We start from the raw sequence: 19,518 nt of genomic DNA, 5'->3' as shown, positions 1-19,518 counted from the left end.
GAGGCCAAGCCTAGGACTTTTTACTTATCATTTTCTGCAGCAACTCCAGATCCACTTGCGAGCAATATATATATATATATATATATATATATATATATATATATATATATATATATATATATATATATATATACATACAGTGGCTTGCGAAAGTATTGACCCCCCTTGGCATTTTTCCTATTTTGTTGCCTTACAACCTGGAATTAAAATGGATTTTTATTTGGATTTCATGTAATGGACATACACAAAATAGTCCAAATTGGTGAAGTGAAATGAAAAAAATAACTTGTTTCAAAAAATTCTAAAAAAATAAATAATGGAAAAGTGGCACGTGCATATGTATTCACCCGCTTTGCTATTAAGAATCTAAATAAGATCTGGTGCAATCAATTACCTTCAGAAGTCACATAATTAGTTAAATAAAGCCCACCTGTGTGCAATCTAAGTGTCACATGATCTGTCACATGATCTCAGTATATATACACCTGTTCTGAAAGGCCCCAGAGTCTGCAACACCACTAAGCAAGGGGCACCACCAAGCAAGCGGCACCATGAAGACCAAGGAGCTCTCCAAACAGGTCAGGGACAAAGTTGTGGAGAAGTACAGATCAGGGTTGGGTTATAAAAAAATATCCGAAACTTTGAACATCCCACGGAGCACCATTAAAGCCATTATTACAAAATGGAAAGAATATGGCACCACAACAAACCTGGCAAGAGAGGGCCGCCCACCAAAACTCACAGACCAGGCAAGGGGGGCATTAATCAGAGAGGCAACAAAGAGACCAAAGATAACCCTGAAGGAGTTGCAAAGCTCCACAGCGGAGATTGGAGTATCTGTCCATAGGACCACTTTAAGCCATACACTCCACAGAGCTGGGCTTTAAGGAAGAGTGACCAGAAAAAAGCTATTGCTTAAAGAAAAAAATAAGCAAACACGTTTGGTGTTCGCCAAAAGGCATGTGGGAGACTTCCCAAACATATGGAAGAAGGTACTCTGGTCAGATGAGACTAAAATTGAGCTTTTTGGTCATCAAGGAAAACGCTACGTCTGGCGCAAACCCAACACCTCTCATCACCCCAAGAACACTATCCCCACAGTGAAGCATGGTGGTGACAGCATCATGCTGTGGGGATGTTTTTCATTGGCAGGGACTGGGAAACTGGTCAGAATTGAAGGAATGATGGATGGCGCTAAATACAGGGAAATTCTTGAGGGAAACCTGTTTCAGTCTTCCAGAGATTTGAGACTGGGATTGAGGTTCACCTTCCAGCAGGACAATGACCCTAAGCATACTGCTAAAGCAACACTCGAGTGGTTTCAGGGGAAACATTTAAATGTCTTGGAATGGCCTAGTCAAAGCCCAGACCTCAATCCAATTGAGAATCTGTGGTATGACTTAAAGATTGCTGTATACCAGCAGAACCCATCCAACTTGAAGGAGCTGGTACAGTTTTGCCTTGAAGAATGGGCAAAAATCCCAGTGGCTAGATGTGCCAAGCTTATAGATACATACCCCAAGAGACTTGCAGCTGTAATTGCTGCAAAAGGTGGCTCTACAAAGTATTGACTTTGGGGGGGTGAATACTTATGCACGCTCAAGTTGTCTGTTTTTTTGTCTTATTTCTTGTTTGTTTAACAATGAAAAATATTTTGCATCTTCAAAGTGGTAGGCACATTGTATAAATCAAATGATACAAATACCCCAAAAATCAATTTTAATTCCAGGTTGTAAGGCAACAAAATAGGAAAAATGCCAAGGGGGGTCAATACTTTCGCAAGTCACTGTATATATATATATATATATAGTATTGTGTTTCAGTGTATCAATGCTTTAAAAGTCACAGATTATAAACTAAATTTGGAGAACATTTCAAGAGAGAACATTTCAAGAGATGCATTTGGACTAATAATAATAATAATAATAATAATAATAATAATAATAATAATAATAATAATATAAGGTGCAATGTCCAACTGTGCATAATAAGGCTGTAATTTTATGGAGGGTTTATGTTGACTTATAAATCTCGATAGTGCAAACTTGTGTGATCTATCAATGTCACCATAAACCTGAGATAAGACAGAAATTGTGGAACAAGCAGTGTTTATTTTTAACAGCTGAAGAAGTGTTAAGAATAACATTGGAAAACAGAATTTAAACTATATAATCTACATATTTTTTCAGGCTAAGTTAGTTTTCATATTGTGCATATTTACATTGTATTTTAACCGCCAGATGAAAGCTGCTTGTATAAAACCAGGAAAGTCTGACCACCCTGTGTATTCATATTTAACTGTGGAGCGTTTTTCTGACATCTCTAAGTGCCGTTATCAGAATACATCACATACTAATGAACCACTGTTATTTAATTAAGACCATCCATTTTATGGCCCACTCATTAATCATGCCCAATTTAGAGGAAGCCTTCTGTTCTATGAGATTGTTTTGCTCTGCTGGGATTAGTTTCATGCTGAGCGTCGCAGCTGCTATAGCTTTATGCACTTCTTTGTCACTGTTCCATCCAGGAGGATAACAATTCAGCTAACAGATGACTAGGACCATTAATGTTACTCTTTGAGCTGGATTAAATAATACTTTAGTCCTGATTATACATGGGACATTTTATTCACTATCATTTATGTAAACTCCTTTGGTTATTTTGCACTAGACTGAAAAGAGTCTGGTATAGCTGTTTTACATAAAGAATGGTCTGTATCAATATTATGTTTGTATTAATCAAAATATGACAGTGAGCAGTGCTTGTTTGTGCTTTCTGGTTCAGTGGCTAAACTTGATAGATGCTGCCATTTTAATTGCAAGCCTCCATGTACAAACTGTACTCACTTGTGTGTACATATTTGTCACAGGCATCAAACTTCAGGATAAAAACTTGAAAGGTTCATCTTACAAACTTGCAGCTCAACCCTTAAACTTTTCATCTGCCACTGAGTTAAAAGCAATTTGAAATCAGTTTGTTTCCATCAGCAGCTAACCACAGTTAAACCGGGTTATATTAGAACTATTTTCAGGCTCGATAAAGCCTTGTTAGGATCTGTATTAATTGCTTTGATGGAGTTGGGGAACTAAGGAGGACCACCAATGCAAAAATGACACAAGAGGAAAATGCCAAACCTCAAACCTGTATATTTCATTTTAAGGACCAATTTCATGGTGCTGATGGAGATCTTGATACAGTAGAGAATGGCAGTAGATTGTGAGTGTGTTTTAATTCATACATTCTTCTTTTAAAATATAAACATTTTACCACTGTAGTGTGCTATCAGTGTCCCTCATTGCAGACAAATTGCATTATGCTTGTAGTGTCACTACATTGTCATTGAACAGACAAATGAACACAATCTTTATAAATCAATGATAGCAATACTAATGCAATTCAATATAAGCTACTATGTACAACATGTATAGGTTTACAGTACAGTAGGTGCATTCTCAGTTTCAAGGTGGATGTAAACCACAGAGGGCAGTAACAATCTATCTAATATAAACTGTAGTCTTGAAACCAGTGATGTGATTATGTCAGTGAAACTAAATGTAAAAGTAACACTTACCAAGGCTAGGATTTGAATCCACACATGCCAAACAGAATGGATTACCATGTGCTTTATATTAGATATGTCATATTTATTTTGATGCTTCTTGAAATACATTCCCTATGTAGCTTAAATGAAATGTTCCTTTGGTTAACAACCATAAACTACATGGCTTTGGTCGCAGCTAAAAATAGTAGCCACATGTATACCATTCAAGAATCCCCAGTGCACACCTATTGATTATTCTGTCTTCACTCACTGACATTTTATTGTGAATGTCAGGTTTCCAGCATTCTAACCTCCATTCTCCAGTCAAATCTGTTTAATGTATTTAATAATAATAATAATAATAAATAATAATAATAATAATAATAATAATGATTTTACAGTCCCCAGCAGTATACTACATGTACCACTTCTACCACAGCAGCCACATGTTTTATCAATGCTTTGTTATTTATTTTTCAAAATGACCATCAAAAACTTCCTTACATACTGCTTTTTTGAAGTGGGATATCATAAAAGAAAATACATGTGAGTCTATATAGGCAACACAATGGCAAAATAAAATTAACAAAAAAAAAAAAAAAAAAAAAAAACCTGGAAAGACCAATTAAAACGCTGTGCAACAGGGAACTACTCCAGGAGATAACTAGTAAAAGCACCAAGCGTTTGATGTGTTAGTGCTGACACAATGAAAAGTGGAAGATTAAGCAAATGTATTACAAATGAACACATGCCCTGAAGCAGAACAGCAAACCAGAACAAAACGATTTAGAGCCAGGGCACTGGACAAAGCCTAGCCTGCCCCAAAGCATTCAGGTAAAAAAAAATAAACTGATTTCAAATGGCACAGGTTTGTGAATGCGGAAAAGTATCTGGACTTTCTGAGACCCAAAATTATATTTTTTTTCTGTCTATGTAAAAACATCTATTTAGCAATGATCAACAGTAAATAGGGTTAACCAGGTTACAGATAAATTATTTTTAACGAGGGGAATTAGAAATATAGAGGAGACTATAATAACAATAATAATAATAAAGTGCACAAAACAGGTAGACCTAATAGAACACATGATACAGAAGAACAGGGGAAAGGAAATGTGGCTCCCAGTCTATTCCACTGCAGGACTTAATTAATACATGTATCCTGCCAGTCTGCAAGACAAGGTTGTTTACTGTTAGGAGTTTTTTTAAGATGTGTTACTAGTATTTTAAGAACGTTTGTTTCATAGTAAACAATAATATTTCAACTGATCTGAAACTCATTCTCACATAAGCAGCTTAGTTGCTAATAAGTATAACATTAGGTTACTACCGTAAACCTGGTTCCCTGAAAGAGAAGACGACCGTGAACATTAGGTATGGGATATTTCTGCCTATTGGTAGGTATTTTCTGAGCTCTCTATACCAGAGCTGCTGATAGGCCCCTTCCTGAGATGATGCCCCCGGTCCCACCTACCGAGGGATTAAAACCATCATAGTGAGGAAGCCATTTCTCTTTTTGCATCGAACCCGTGAGGGCAACCAATGTGACCTCACAGCTGGTGGTCATCTTCTCTTTCAGGGAACCAGGGTTACGGTAAGTAACCTAACATTCCCGTTCAATTCGAAGATTACCATCAACAACATTAGGTATGGGAAATGTATACCAGAGCCATTGCGAGGGAGAAGGATTGGCAGCATACAAGGGGCGCATCAGAACCGTATAACCGAAGGTTAGAGGTGCGAGCATGCAACCTCAAGGACCCTCATGTCTATTGAAGGCAAGGAAGGAACTACCACATTCAAGCGGTAGAATCTGGAGAATGTATGCGCCGTAGCCCAGCTAACCTCCGTAAGTATATCAGACAGTGAGGCCTCTCTGAAAAGGGCCTAAGATGCAGCGAACCCTCTAGTAGCGTGCGCAGCTACTCTCCCAGGTGGGGGTAAGCCAGTACAGTCACACACCGCAGTGACTGTGTCCGCAATCCAATGTGACAGTTGCTGCATTGAGAGGGGCTGTCCTAAAGTCTGTGACAGACAACGAGCTGGCCAGTATGACGCAGAGCTCTTGTCCTATCTACATAACACCTCAATGCCTGCACTGGACAGAGGAAATTCAATCTCCTATCCTCCTCCAAAGCAAACAGAGGTGGATGAAAAGACTCAGATTCCACAGACTGATTCATGTGGAAGGCTGTAATCACCTCGTGTAGGAAAGCAGGGTTTGTGCACAGTGACACCCTGCTGCCATCGTCCCAAATACGAATAGATGAGCTGTGCACCGACAGCGCCTACAACTCACTGACCCGCTTAGCAGAGATGATAGCCAAGAGGAAGGCTGTCTGCATAGACAGTTGCTTCAAGTGTATAGGCTCAAATGGGGCCTTCCTGAGAGTCTCCAGTACAACATAAAGGCTCCACTTTGGGAGAACAGTCCTCAAAATACGCTGACGCTGGTCAATCCCAATAGGAGTGTACCTCCTCCATAAAATCAGGCAACGGTGGGAATGGCTGCGCTGTGGGAGCTACTGCCTGCGTCTGAAACAGAGACCAGCGGGGCTCTGCCGATGTCATCCAGGGGATCTGCAAAAAATTTGCAGCGCACCCCATTAATGCCAGCATGGAGCTGGGCAATGATGGCAAACTAGTCTCTGAGGCAATCTTGTAGCTAAGTTTTGCCACAGTCGATGACGTTGGGTCCTCTTCTTCCTCCATCTCTGTGGGGAAGTCCTCATCCCAGAAGGCTACTAAAGACAGCATGTCCTCCTCCGCCATCAAGGTCTGTGCTTCTGGCTCGGCCTGGGCTCCCATGGGAGACCCAGGGGCCGAGTCTGGTGCGTCAGTAGCGGGGCCGAGGCCTCTGTCGGTGCCGCAGGAGCTTATTGCCTAGACAGCAGCTTAAGGGCCTGAACCATCTGCTCCTTTAGGTATATGATGTCCCTCGCCTGTTTTGAGCGCTTCACCCTTCTGTTGTGGGGGGAGGGGGAACGACTGAGGTCTTGTCACAATAGCCTGAGTGCAGGAGACCTGTGTGACTGTGTGCATCGGGCTGTGGTATAGAGAGCTCAGAAAATACCTACCGATAGGCAGGCATATCCCATACCTAATGTTGTTGGTGGTTGTCTTCGAATTGGAAGGAAACTTCAAATAGTAGTGGGTTATCAGGAAGTGAATTTAGTAAGCACAATACTGTAAATGTCAAGCTCAGTTTCTAGTTCCATTATCATTTCAGTTCTCTACTGCTGTCCTGAATAAATAACAGATACATCAAGCTGGGCCACAGTATGTCAAATCTGATGGTTAGTACAAACTAATTAAAGGGAAGGTTGGTACTGGAGGTGCTTTGAAAGAAAACAATACCAACACTATTCCCTTTATAGTTTATGTAGATAAAATGCCATTTAAATGTAAAAACTGCTAAAAACCTATATCCTCTTTACTACTTTTTATACCCAATAGGATTTTTGGTAATATTTTTTTTTTTACTAACATGTGTTAATACTGTGATACATAGATAAAGGGTTATAATATATCATCTGACAGTCTGACTTGTATTGTAAATCTCATCTTAAATAGAACATTTCATTTGTTTTGAAAAGTTCCATGACTCTGAACACAGTTGGATAACATGTGATCCTCCATGTATTAACACATGATGTATAGGTATGTCCCCTTCATTTGCCCAGGCAGATGCATTCCAAATGGGGCAGCAGGACCACGCTGACAGCTTTATGGCTTTCAAGAAGAACCTTTCCGCTCTGTATGCCAAAGGATGCAAAAGGAGAAGGAAAAAAATGTTGGTAGAGTGGTAATGGCTAAACATGAATTGAGAACTAAAAAGGCCCCAAGCTATATTACAGAATTAGATCAAAGACTACTGTTGAAGATAAAGTGTTCAACTGTAAATACAGTACCTGAAAAAAGTCACCTTATAGAAAAGCATGTGAGGACTCATGGAAGCACAGGATGTTTAACTCACAATTTTGTTTGCCTTGATATGTAATATGGAAGCACAGCTTGGTGCTACCAATCACCTTTGTAGTTATTTGAATGGTCCAGCAGCAATTTGCTTGCATTGGTGCATGGATCTGCTATCTATTGTTCATCATGCTACTTGTACATGATCTGTCTCTTACTACAAGGTGGGTACAATTTCAGGGGCCCACCATTCACAGTAAGGTGGCTGATGTGTGAATTGCATAGTTGCTTAAATACAAGTGGTTTAGTTATTATTATTATTAAGCAGACACTTTTATCCAGTGACTTGTAGAGAGTAGGGGGTGAACTATGCATTACAACTGCTGCTGTAGAGTCAGTTACAGTAGGACCTTGGTTTTACACCTCAGCTGAAGGACGGAGCACAAGGATGTTAAGTGACTTGCTCAAGGTCACACAGTGAGTCAATGACTGAGCTGGGATTGAACCAGGAACCCCCTGGTAACAAGCCCCTTTCTTTAACCACAGGACTACCAAGCCTTGGTTTATATTTTAAATTGCAAGACAAGGGCACACAAGGGAAAGCTTGTTTTTGTGTTTTGTAATTAAAGTTTTATTCCATTTTGAATACTTAACAACATTTTAAATTTCTCTAAAATATGTGTATCTGCACAGCCTTCATTGGACTTCATTATGTTTTATTATTATTTTTGTTTAACATCTCACTGTAATTTGATTGCATGAGTCCCAAATGAACTCTAGTGTATTCTTTGGAGATTGTCAATCCATGTGCTGACCATGGTATGGCTGTAGACTATTGTACAGCTGTGTGACAGTAAAGCTCAGCATGATTTGCTGTATAAATTGAATGCATTTGAAACTGAAAGAGATTGAATACTGAGTAGCTCAGTCTTTTTGTCATTACTATGTAAGATTTGGAGATTACTGTTTGGGTGACTCCTGCTGAGCATTCCTGTTAGATTTGTGATATGATTTATCCATTCTACTGCTTTATTTATAAGTTCTAAATCCAATCCAATAAGCATTTCAGACCTTTGTTTTGTCTGCAGTGCAGAACAGTCTTGTACACAAGAGAAATGACTGAGTACACATTTTGAGGGCATGAAAGAGATTTATCACTAATGTGTGTTCATGAATTAATACCATTAATGTTTATCCTCATGGAACATGAGCGCAAGTGGACAAAATACCAAAGGAAAAGACAGAGCTTGCATTTAAAATCTGAACATGCATTTCATGACATTAAACATGAAATATGGGGACTACCTGCTCCTTTTGAAACTAATAAATATATTGTAAAATATTGGGGATATTATTTTATTTAAGCAGAACATTAATGCAAATCTCCATCAACACAAGTATTTAGGCTGCAACGAATGCAGCCCCCTGGATACTAATGAAAATAACTTGATTAATGGTGCAGTGTGCGCTGCAGAAAATGTGAGTAGAAAATGGTAGGACTCCAAAGAGACGTCCGAGTCAATGGCTCTGGTGAGAGACCCCTGGACTCTTTAGCTAAAGCACTTTATTATGTTTGTGGCTGTTTAGTAAAGCAGTCCATGTATTGTAATTGTAGCTGTCATACAGAGGAAGTAGATACATGTATTTGTTAGGGATCCTGCCCAGGTGTTTGTTGGATAGAGCACCATACAATGTCCTTTAGGATCTACTCCCACAGGCTCCCAGGGATATGATGCATGCAGAATATCATCAGCCTCTCAGCAGGAAGCAAGAGTTAATATTCCAGACCTGCTGAAGGCATTCCAAAAAGTTCATTAAAACAGCAACTCAAATGAATCACATCTGTATTATTTTCTAATATTAAGTGTCATCAGTGAATTCATGGTGCTTATGCAAATTACTTTGAGCCACACTGATGCACAGCATCGCTTAATCTCAATGAATCTGAGAAGTGTGTGTATAGATAGCTAGGGATTGCCAAAATAATAGGTAGGTAGCTTAATATTAAATACAATCATGGGGAAGCGGGGACTGTTACTGACTACCAGAGTGAAGAGTGCTTGTCATTAATGCAATTTACACTGCTGTTGAGCTGTTATTATGATCCCATGTACCATGTCTGATATTTTGAAATCAACCAAAGCCATTTGGTTTAAAGAAACAAAAGGTAATTTATTGAATACAGCCTATTGGACTGAAAAAGGTTCACCTTTCAAACAGCTTTAAGACATATAATTATTTAGTTATATTTATTTTATTTCCACTTTAAATCAAACATGATCCTCTTCCATGTCAATCATTCAAATTCTGTATTAGGTCTCTCCACATAGGGAATTTAATTTACAGTAGGCGTGAAAAAGTTAAAACAGCTGCCCACTACTGACATCCGAACTGTCTTGTTTTTGCAGAGTACAGAAATGAAGTCCCTTTATAACACAAATGTGTTTAATTAATTACCCAGCACGTTTTATGCAAGGATTTTTTCTTCAGATTTGAATTATTGGATTTACTGTTCAACAGTTTGATTGAACTCCCAGAATTATTGATTATAATTTATAATTACACTGAAAGCAAATTACTCCCAGTGGGACCTCTTTGATAGCTGGACAGAGTCCAAGTCACAAGGTGTCTGACTGAGTTAGTGCTGATATAAATCCTTATTCTAATCAAGGTTTTTTTTAGGGGGAGGTGGAGTGATCAGTCACTCGACACCTCACTATGCCATTAAATAAACCCTGCTGAATAATCAAATTCATTTAATATGGGTGGTGTATGATTTATAATATATATATATATATATATATATATATATATATATATATATATATATATATATATATATATATATATATATAATTAACTAAATAACTTTTTATGTTTTTTGCCCATTTTCAGTAGCAGTATTACTATCAATGTGCAGACAAAATTTGAGAAAATGTCCCCACAAAGTCCTGAAAAAGCGACATTGTGGGGAAATCCCCACTTTGTTAAACACCTTTTTAAGAATTAAATATGCCTTCATATGTGTGTGTATGTATGTGTGTATGTGTGTATAATAAGATTCTTGAGCCACGTTCTCAAGAATATCCATGCTTCTAAACATAAACTTAAATCACAATGGGTTTAACCCAACCCTTTAACCTAAACTTAAAGTCGGTAGCTGATTGTAAAATTGCTATTCAGTACCCATGCGGGACGACTGAAGTAGTATTCATTATACAACAGATGCTACTAAAAGTGGGGCTGCTCCTGGAGCATTTAGTAATGGACAAATCTACAACCTGCTTTTGATCAATGAAGTTATGAATAATAATTAAATTAAACAATGAATTTTAAATGTATGTACCTGTCAGAGAATTGATACAATACATTGAAAACTCTTTAGCAGAAAACATCTTGACTGTAGCAGGACTAAGTATAATACAAACTAAACCTGAGAGTGCTTGTTCCCAGCCTTAGTTGCTTTTAATACCTACAGTATCTGTATTTTACAGTCACCAGCTGCCAAAGAAGTTGACATCTGGATGCAGGAGCAAAAAGATAGGATTTTGAAATAATTTATACAAAATCTATTTCATAGTCCCCCGCTTTGAGGGTTTTGCATTTATACACATCAAAGAAGATTAATAAATCCAATCATAAATAATCCCCCCAAAGTGAAATGCCATTGCAATGTATTGCACTGTTATTACAAACTCAGCCCCTCTGGAGCTATTGTACTGTACACTGTGTAATCCTTCCAGCAGCATCTTCCCCCAGCATATTAACAATGCTGCTGTCCGCAGCTGCACTTGTAGCAAATAAAGCTTTACAGCAGGATTCATATTTTAATTTCTGCAATAACCTTGTGACTTTTTTCTGTTACATTTGTAGCTGTTTTTTTTTTTCATTCTGACTAAATCCAATTTCTTCTAGGAAGTTTAATTCCTTCCTCTTGCAATATCATGTTACATCCTGCCAGGCTGCTTACAGACAATGCAAAAGTGGCTTGACTAAAATAAACTTTCTTGGCTCCTGGGCCCCCATGACATCAAGCATCCTCACTGAAGACCATCCAGTGAACCCACAGAAATGTGAAATATCGTTTCCTTCCAATCACCCTTGTACTGTGTAGCACAGACGTTGTAAATGAAGATTATCAATGAATGGCAGAACTGACGTCAAGTACACATTTGAAATAGCCCCAAGCACCCAGAAACCATCTCTCAGCCTCCCATGGTTTCCCATGCCCAAGTTTGGTACCCCCTGGCTTTGACTACAATATCCTTGTGCTGCCAGCAGTCACATAAACAACAGCTTAGTAACTAAAAACAAATAGGCAAGGATAGAGCCTTATCCTGTTGTTAATGTGAATAAATAGGGCTCATACTGTAGGTTATTACTGGTGTGAGAAATATTTGTTGTGTTTGAGTTGTCAGTCGCTGTATGCAGCAGCAGCAGAGGTAGACTTTCTTTCCAACAACTGGAAACATAATACTAACAGTGTTAAACTATCTTTTCTCTATTTCCACCCAACAGTCCGTTCATTGTGACAGAGTACATGGGAATGAGGAATGAAAGCTTCATGAAAGTTGCAGCCGTAGGAACCTGGATGGGGGATTTTGTCACTGCGTGGATGGTGAGAACTGGAAACATGAAATTCAATCTGCTTGTATATTTCCATTTCGTGTGTATGCAACACTGTTTCTGCTGAAACCTTAAATCCCTTGTAATCTGATTGACATGATTTTGTGGAGTCAAGCTCCTCTGAGAACCACCACTGAACAGAATAGAGGAAGAAAGCAGCTGGGCTGCAGAAAAACACCAAACTGTATTCAACTCTGTTCTTATTGAGTTTCAAATCTCAAATGAGGTGTCAAAGTGATTTTACAAGTTCAGATTCACATGGTACATGGGGGGGGGGGGGGGGGGGGGGGGGGGGGGGGATTTTACTGACTCTAAAATAATTCATCATATTCTTTTTGTGAGTACAGAGAACAAGTCAAATGGTTTAGAGCAGTGGTGCACAACTTGGTCCTGGAGGGCCGGCGCCCCTGCAGGTTTTTATTCCAACTGCACCCTAAAGTACTATATTGGACTTTATTAGATGCTTAATTGGTCCAATTAACTAATTTAGGGTATGGTTAGAACAAAAACCAGAAGGGACACTGGCCCTCCATGACCTGAGTTGTGCACCACTGGTTTAAATGGATTGCATGGTGAGATGGCGATGTGTTTTGATAGCGCAGCATGTAGTAAGACACTAGCATGGTTACTGTTATTACTACTAATTGTAACAGTTTCCATTTTGTAGAAAATGGTGTCTCAATTGATGGACAATTCTAAGGTGCTTGATCCATCTATAGTACAATATGTGGAGGGATATGGCTGTGGAGGCAAGTGGTGAGTGGAGCAGTGCAGTGCAGGTACAAATCACACAGACAATCAAACATTCTAGTACTTAATTCAGCAAATTAGTTTTACCATATTAATTTAGTTTAACGTGATGTACCAAACTAATAATATGTTATCAACCTCAGTTGATTATATATTCACATTAACTCAGAAATGGCAATGGTCAAATTCTCTGCATTTACGAGGCAACTCCTTTGAGTTGCACATTTCAACAAATAAAATACATTTCTTACACAATCTAAAACAGGAAGTTATATTCTATTCCTAGAACAGTTTATCCACTAACTTGATAGCATTTGCTACAGTTACTTTCTAGAGTCAGAAAGTTTTTATCGATTTCCATATACATAAGTCAGTCTGTGTTGATGAACACTGCAGCTCTGTGGATCAGAAGTTCCAGTGAAAACGGTACCTTGCTGTACACATTGTATCGCGTAGGCTTGCAATAAACAAATAATTATTTTCAAATGAAGATCACCCTGTTGATCTTCAAGTCTTGAAACATTATCTTTGTTGTAGACGGTTTTCCAACTGGGAATAGTTCTGTTGATCAGACGTAACTCAGTTCAGATAATGTAGAAGTGTTCTTGTTGCAATTCTTTGTGGATCTTCCAAAAGCATAAGTGATGGCTTTGCTTCAGTTTGTTTCTTGCAGCTATGTGGAAACAAAGACCCTCTTTCTGATTCATGCAGTATCCCATTTACTGATTCAGTGTCTCGTAGGACAGACGGCGGGGCCCTTCCTCAGAAGACGATTTTAGCCATTATTCAGCAAATTGGTTCTTCCTTGCCTTCCGTGAATTTGAGCAATTATGACTTTCTTCAGAACAGTTCAGCTTCCATTTCTCCCTCAGCACTCCATCTGATTGTCAAAGTTCAAAGATTTGTTCCTTGTGTGGAGAGAGCGCTGTCTTGCCTGGAGCACTGTTCCTTCTGCAGGAAACTCGCTTAGTGTGGAAAAAAACTTGTTTGTGGAGAGTGGGCTCCGTTTGAAAGTCACAAGGCTGGTTTTATGATTCTCACTTCCACCCTGTGATTGGTTAGTTTGGTTATTTTGTGCAGTGACCGAGTCCACGTTGGGTGTTTCTCATTGGTTGTTCTCGTTTAGAGACAGCCCATTGTTCTCAATTGGTCTGTGATTATGAGGGGTACTGTTCTCTGTCCGATATGTCAAAGCACCCAAAACTGTCTGGCTTGCTTTGTGCAAGATGCTGCTGGCACCAATCATTCAGCAGTGGAGAAGATAAGACATTTAGTTTATGATTCTTTTTAAAAGCATTCTTTGTCAGTGGGGGAGTTTGTGAGCAGAAACCAAGTAGACACAGAGAATGGTTTACGACCCCCCTCTATATATTCAATTTCTGTTAATTTCATACACGGAATGATGTTATGACCTACTCTGTACTAATATTTTGACATACAGTATCAATCGTATAATCAAATAATCAAATACTGGTGCCAATATGCTACACTGTGAAGGCCACTGAAATAGTTATCTAGACGTGAATTCCTCAATGTGAATGTTCATAATATTTCCTAGGCTTATTTGATTAGGTTTTAATATATTTTAAATATTAGAAATAAAACAAACTTAAATTCAATGACAATTGTTTCAACCAGAAGTCCTTTTCCATGGCTTCCAAAAAAGGAAGATATTGAAAAATAATTCTAGTCAAAACATTTGTCTTTGAATTTAAGTTTATTTTAGTAGTTCTAAAATCGGCACTGGTTTTGCTAATCTGTATCCTTTATGTCCCTGCATTATCTAGCCACTATTTCAGCCATTTGGTCGTTGTTCATTGTATTATCTATGAATATAAACTACAGTAAAAGATCAATAATATGATCTGATCAATTTAATTGAATGCAGTTTTAACAATTAATTGCCTAACTTAACCTGATAATCAACTATCGTGTTTTCCAATGTTCGTTATTTTCATGATATATTTGCTATTAAAGCAACCCAACTGTGGAAATGGTGTTGGATATTATAACTGTTATACTGTGTCTCAAGTTACCATAATGCCTAAAAGAAGCTGACTTCTACAGCTTTAGGTATTTCTTCATAGGGAGAAATTAAAGAGATGCAGTCTTACTTCACTTTATGGCAGTCCTTTATTTATTATTACTTGCTCTCTGACTTTCAGTTGGGCACACATTTATCTCTCAATTAGGTGATATTGTGGTTCACTTTATTCTTGTATTGATCTGTTGAAACCGAGTTAGTGCTAGACAAATGCTTTGTGTAAGAAAGATCTTGGTAGAACATGTTTTTTCTCCATTACTTTAGTATTTCCCTCAGGAGATTTCAAATACTGTGCTTGCACCAAATTTAACTTAAAAGTGCCTTTAGATCCATCTGACTCTTAATGTGTTTGTTCGATAGATTGAGCATATTGACACAGTATAGCTTTTTTACAAACAAACAAGGGGTTGTTTGTATTTACAAACTGCAAAAGTAATTCATTACACTCATAAAACATTCAACATGAATAACATTTTGTATCTAAATGGTGTTATTATGTGAGAAAAGACACAAGGGTAAAACGCAAACGTTAGAGTAAAGTGCTTTACATTTGCACTGGATTGCACTGTCTCCTTCATTTTGAAGGGATTTTGAGCTGAATAGATTGTACATTTCCATTGCCATGTTAACATGCTCCAAAGGAGAGAATTTTATCAACTAAAATACTTTATAGTTGTATAATGTATGTGAGGGAGCACCCTCACTGGGGCATGATGTTTACAATGTGTCATGTTGCACTATGTTATATGTAACTGACTCTGGGCTGGTGTTTTTATTGTTGCGGTATGAAGCCGTGTTGATTTAATTTCGTGTGCAGCTGAGCCACGGTGTTTTATATCATAATGGTATATTGCATAATAACAGTAACTAAAACCCTAAATACTAACATCGAGAAAAAAAATGAAATGTTTGCGTGTTACTATTATGCGTTGTTAAAAATACTGTGTGTGCAAGTGCACAGTATAAAAAGGAAACAAATGACTTTAAGGTTTTATATGTGATGTTTTATGTATTTAACTATTTAAAGATATATTTTTGTTATAAAAAGAAACTGTACTAAATTGTTTAAATAAGGCTGTTAATGTGGGCATGGCTAGCTCTTTAAAAGGCTGTCTGTCAGGGAAAATAGGAGAGGACTGACTAGTATGTGAATCAATGCTTAATATTACTTAAAAGAAAATAAATGCTTGTACTGTAAAAGCAAAAGAAGGAAAGCTCCGAGTGTCTCTGTGATCCTGACGTGCGAGAGGGACCTGTGGCTCGGACGTGTCACCCTGTTCCAATGTAGTTTAATTAAAATGTGTAGCCTTGAACATTAGTTGAGGGAGAAGTGTAATAATTGGCTAGAGAAGACAACCTTGCACCCCATTGTCAATTCACCCAAAAGAAAGCAGATACACCAGGGCAGATACTGAGCCTCTAACAGTCTTGGTAGGATAAGACATTAATTAGTGTTTATGAACACATTCAGTGAGCGATTGGTATAATCAACATGGTGTCTTTGTTATATTACAGTTGTAAACATCTGTAGCAGAGGATGTCTTATTTTCTAGACTGTTCCCCCCTCTCTACTGAAATTCTTATACAAAATTGTATAGCTGTGGCAGGCAAGATACCTGTCAAAATACCTGACTTTAATGATGTTTTTTTTTTTTTTTTTTACCATGTACACAAATGTAGTTTTTGCTTGAATGGTTATTTAAATCATTTGTATCCTTTAATGTAGGTGACGGATATGATGCTCCAGGATAAACATTATCCAGACTGGGGAAAAGCTGCCAGAACCTTTTGGAAAAGAGGGAACAACAGAATTGTGCTCTTCTGGTAAGATTCTAATTTGGTCATTTTCCCATAACTGAGTAGTCACATTGAATGTTGTTCTTTTTAGGTTTTTTTTTTTTTTTTTTTTGGACAGGTCAGCAGAACATCTACTTCAGCAGAAACAGCTTGTAAAAAAAAGCAAAACACCATTATTTGAGTAATTCCAATAATAAGCACTCACAATGACTGTAAATTATATATATATATATATATATATATATATATATATATATATATATATATATATATATATATATATATATATAATGTTATTTTAAGATACTTACTCATTAATAATCCTAATCTACTCATGGTTCAGTAGACATACACTCATGTTACCTAAGTAAGCCAATTTTGTCAGTCTACATCAGGTCATGGCGTCTATTGGGGAATGTCCCCTACTGACCTCAAGGTTTAGTGTTGACAGCTCTCCAAGATATTATTATTAGGCCTCACTGAATCAATATACAGAGCCTAACTACATGGCTACAGGGAGACAAGTGGCTGAACTGACCCTGTGACTTGCCATGGTTGCCTGCAGTTTGCTTGAGGGCCTGTCGTGCAGGTCTGATGGAATGTTAGAGGCAAGATAAGACCTGTTTTGATTTCATATATATTGCATGCCTAAACTGCCAAGTCAAAGCAGATGGAACACATCTCCTTGGGTGATTCATACCTCCATTTGAATCCAGACATGTCACAAGTAAATGGCAATGGGAGTTATGAGCACTGGAGCAAACCGGTTTATTCTGACCTATAAATATTAATCTCTCACAGGAATATACTGGAGATACACTTTTATTGAAGTACCATTTGCATTTTGAATTACAGTCTGCAGTATTATGTAATACAGCTGCACAGAAGACCACTACCAGAAAGCATAAGTTTTATACAATAAACAGTTTTATACAGTTGGATTATTAATCATGTTCCACATACCACATGCATGAGTACAAAACATTTCCTGTAAGAGCCCGTTATGGCAAAATCAATACCTAAAAATAATAATATATCACTGTGTTTTGTAAAGACCAGCATATAACTACAGTATTCAGTGTCTTTAAATTACAGTATACCAAGGAACTAACTTAATTACATGCTTGCTCAAATGATGTATTACACGCTATAGAAGTAGAATTTCTAACAGCGATACAGAACCGCCCCGATCATGGTTGGGCAATGTAGATATTAATAGCATCCGGGAGTATCTGGCCCAAAAGAAGAATCTGAGCAGTATGGTATATGGAAGTGTATTGAAAACCGAAAATGTGATCAATTAATTTAAATACATTTAAAGTCTTTCTGGACATTCATGCCAATACCCCATACCCCACACTAGGTAATCTCAATAAAAGTGGTATAACTGGTTGGCTTTTTGCATAGCTCCCATATATGACTGAGAATCTAGTTAAAAACTTTGTTGCAGGCAAAACATCACATTATGCAGACTTGGGTCACCACATACATAATACCACAGAGGTAGGATTCATTAATTCACAAAGGAGCAGCAAATTAGACAGCTTTCACCTGAAGACTGTAGCTTTAGCATGTGGTAGAAATCCCCACACAGAAAACATTAATCAACAACTAATCTGTGACGTAGCTGCCCTTTCCCAGTACCTGTAGGTACACCTGCAGATATGATGCACAAAATTACTTTGGCCAAAGAATGTGCTTAGCAATTACATCCCAATTGGTCAAGCTGTTCCCTTAATATGCAGTAAAACTGGTGTTTTTTCATCTCTGTGTAGGCTATTAGAGCATCATCTTAGCACAGTTTTAAAAATGCATACAATCTCCCAAAACAAATTAAATTGCAAGAACAAAGAAGAGTCAAATGGTCCACCCACAAGTTTATAACAGGATCTATTGGATATTTCAAGACATCCTATAGCTGCAACATATTAGTTTTCAATTACTCAATAATATATTGTATATACTTTTGTGTGTGTTGAAAAATGCATTCACAATGACCTCCTGCATTCCTTGGTATGTCTTATCATTTGCATTAGGCAAGTGCTTTAGTTTTTATTTTTTGGAAGAGAGAATACACAATTTTTTTTAATCTCTGCACAACGTCAATTAGTGTTCAGGTCAATAAGTAGAAAGACATTTACTGTATGGATTCAATCATTTTAGGTTTGGCAGACACATACTGTAAGCCTAGTAATAGAATGGAAATAACGCCTGGAGCGTCTCCAAAAATGGTTCAAATTCTCAAAGAGCAATTAAATATGTAGGCAGATTTTTGATTTATTTTATTTTTTGTTGAAGTTCAAACGCATCAACCTGTGGCTTATGTTTTCTCTTTAATTTATTCTTTGCTATTTGGTGTGTTGATGCCTGATGGCTTAAAACATTTCAGAGTATACCAGGGCTTTTGTCTCGAACATTAATTGACAGTTGTACAATGACTGTTACTATTCTCATCTTTGGGAGATAAGGCATGAGCTGCAGCAACCAGCACAACATTAGGGTTACATGTGGTAGAGTCAGACCTGTTAAGAAACCCCCCATGGTAAATTGTAGTTGGTATTCCACTCTAAACAGTCTCTACAGAGGGAGGGAAGCTATAGGACACTGTGACAGAGATCAAATGATTCGTGTTAGGTCTTCCTCCCAACCTGCGAGGCAGCTGCACAAAGGGAACACAATACCCTGGACTCAATGGCAGACAGTTTATTCCCAGAGTTAGGTGGAAGGCGGCAGAGCTAGGGTACACAAAACCAATGACCAGGACGGGAAACGGCTGCGCATTTGTGGATTGGAGAAGCATGCACTGTGGACTGGTGTTTGTGTTTGTGTATGTGTTACGTGT

The 19,518-nt window shown here is 37.9% G+C and overlaps 1 protein-coding gene across 2 annotated transcripts in view; it reads left to right on the top strand.

Moving 5' to 3' along the window:
- The window catches only part of LOC121318122 (transmembrane protein 117-like), a 79,039-nt gene that overhangs the window by 43,494 nt on the left and 16,027 nt on the right, over positions 1–19,518 (top strand). For both annotated transcript variants that reach the window (XM_041254440.1, XM_041254439.1), the window contains 2 exons: positions 11,978–12,077; positions 16,606–16,703. In XM_041254440.1, coding sequence (XP_041110374.1) covers positions 11,978–12,077; positions 16,606–16,703 — 198 coding nt within the window. The remainder of the gene's footprint in view (positions 1–11,977; positions 12,078–16,605; positions 16,704–19,518) is intronic.

Source organism: Polyodon spathula, chromosome 7 (genome assembly GCF_017654505.1).
Source record: "Polyodon spathula isolate WHYD16114869_AA chromosome 7, ASM1765450v1, whole genome shotgun sequence".
Lineage (NCBI taxonomy): Eukaryota > Metazoa > Chordata > Actinopteri > Acipenseriformes > Polyodontidae > Polyodon > Polyodon spathula.
Note: the sequence above shows the minus strand (reverse complement) of the source record. Positions and strands in the feature narration are given on the sequence as shown.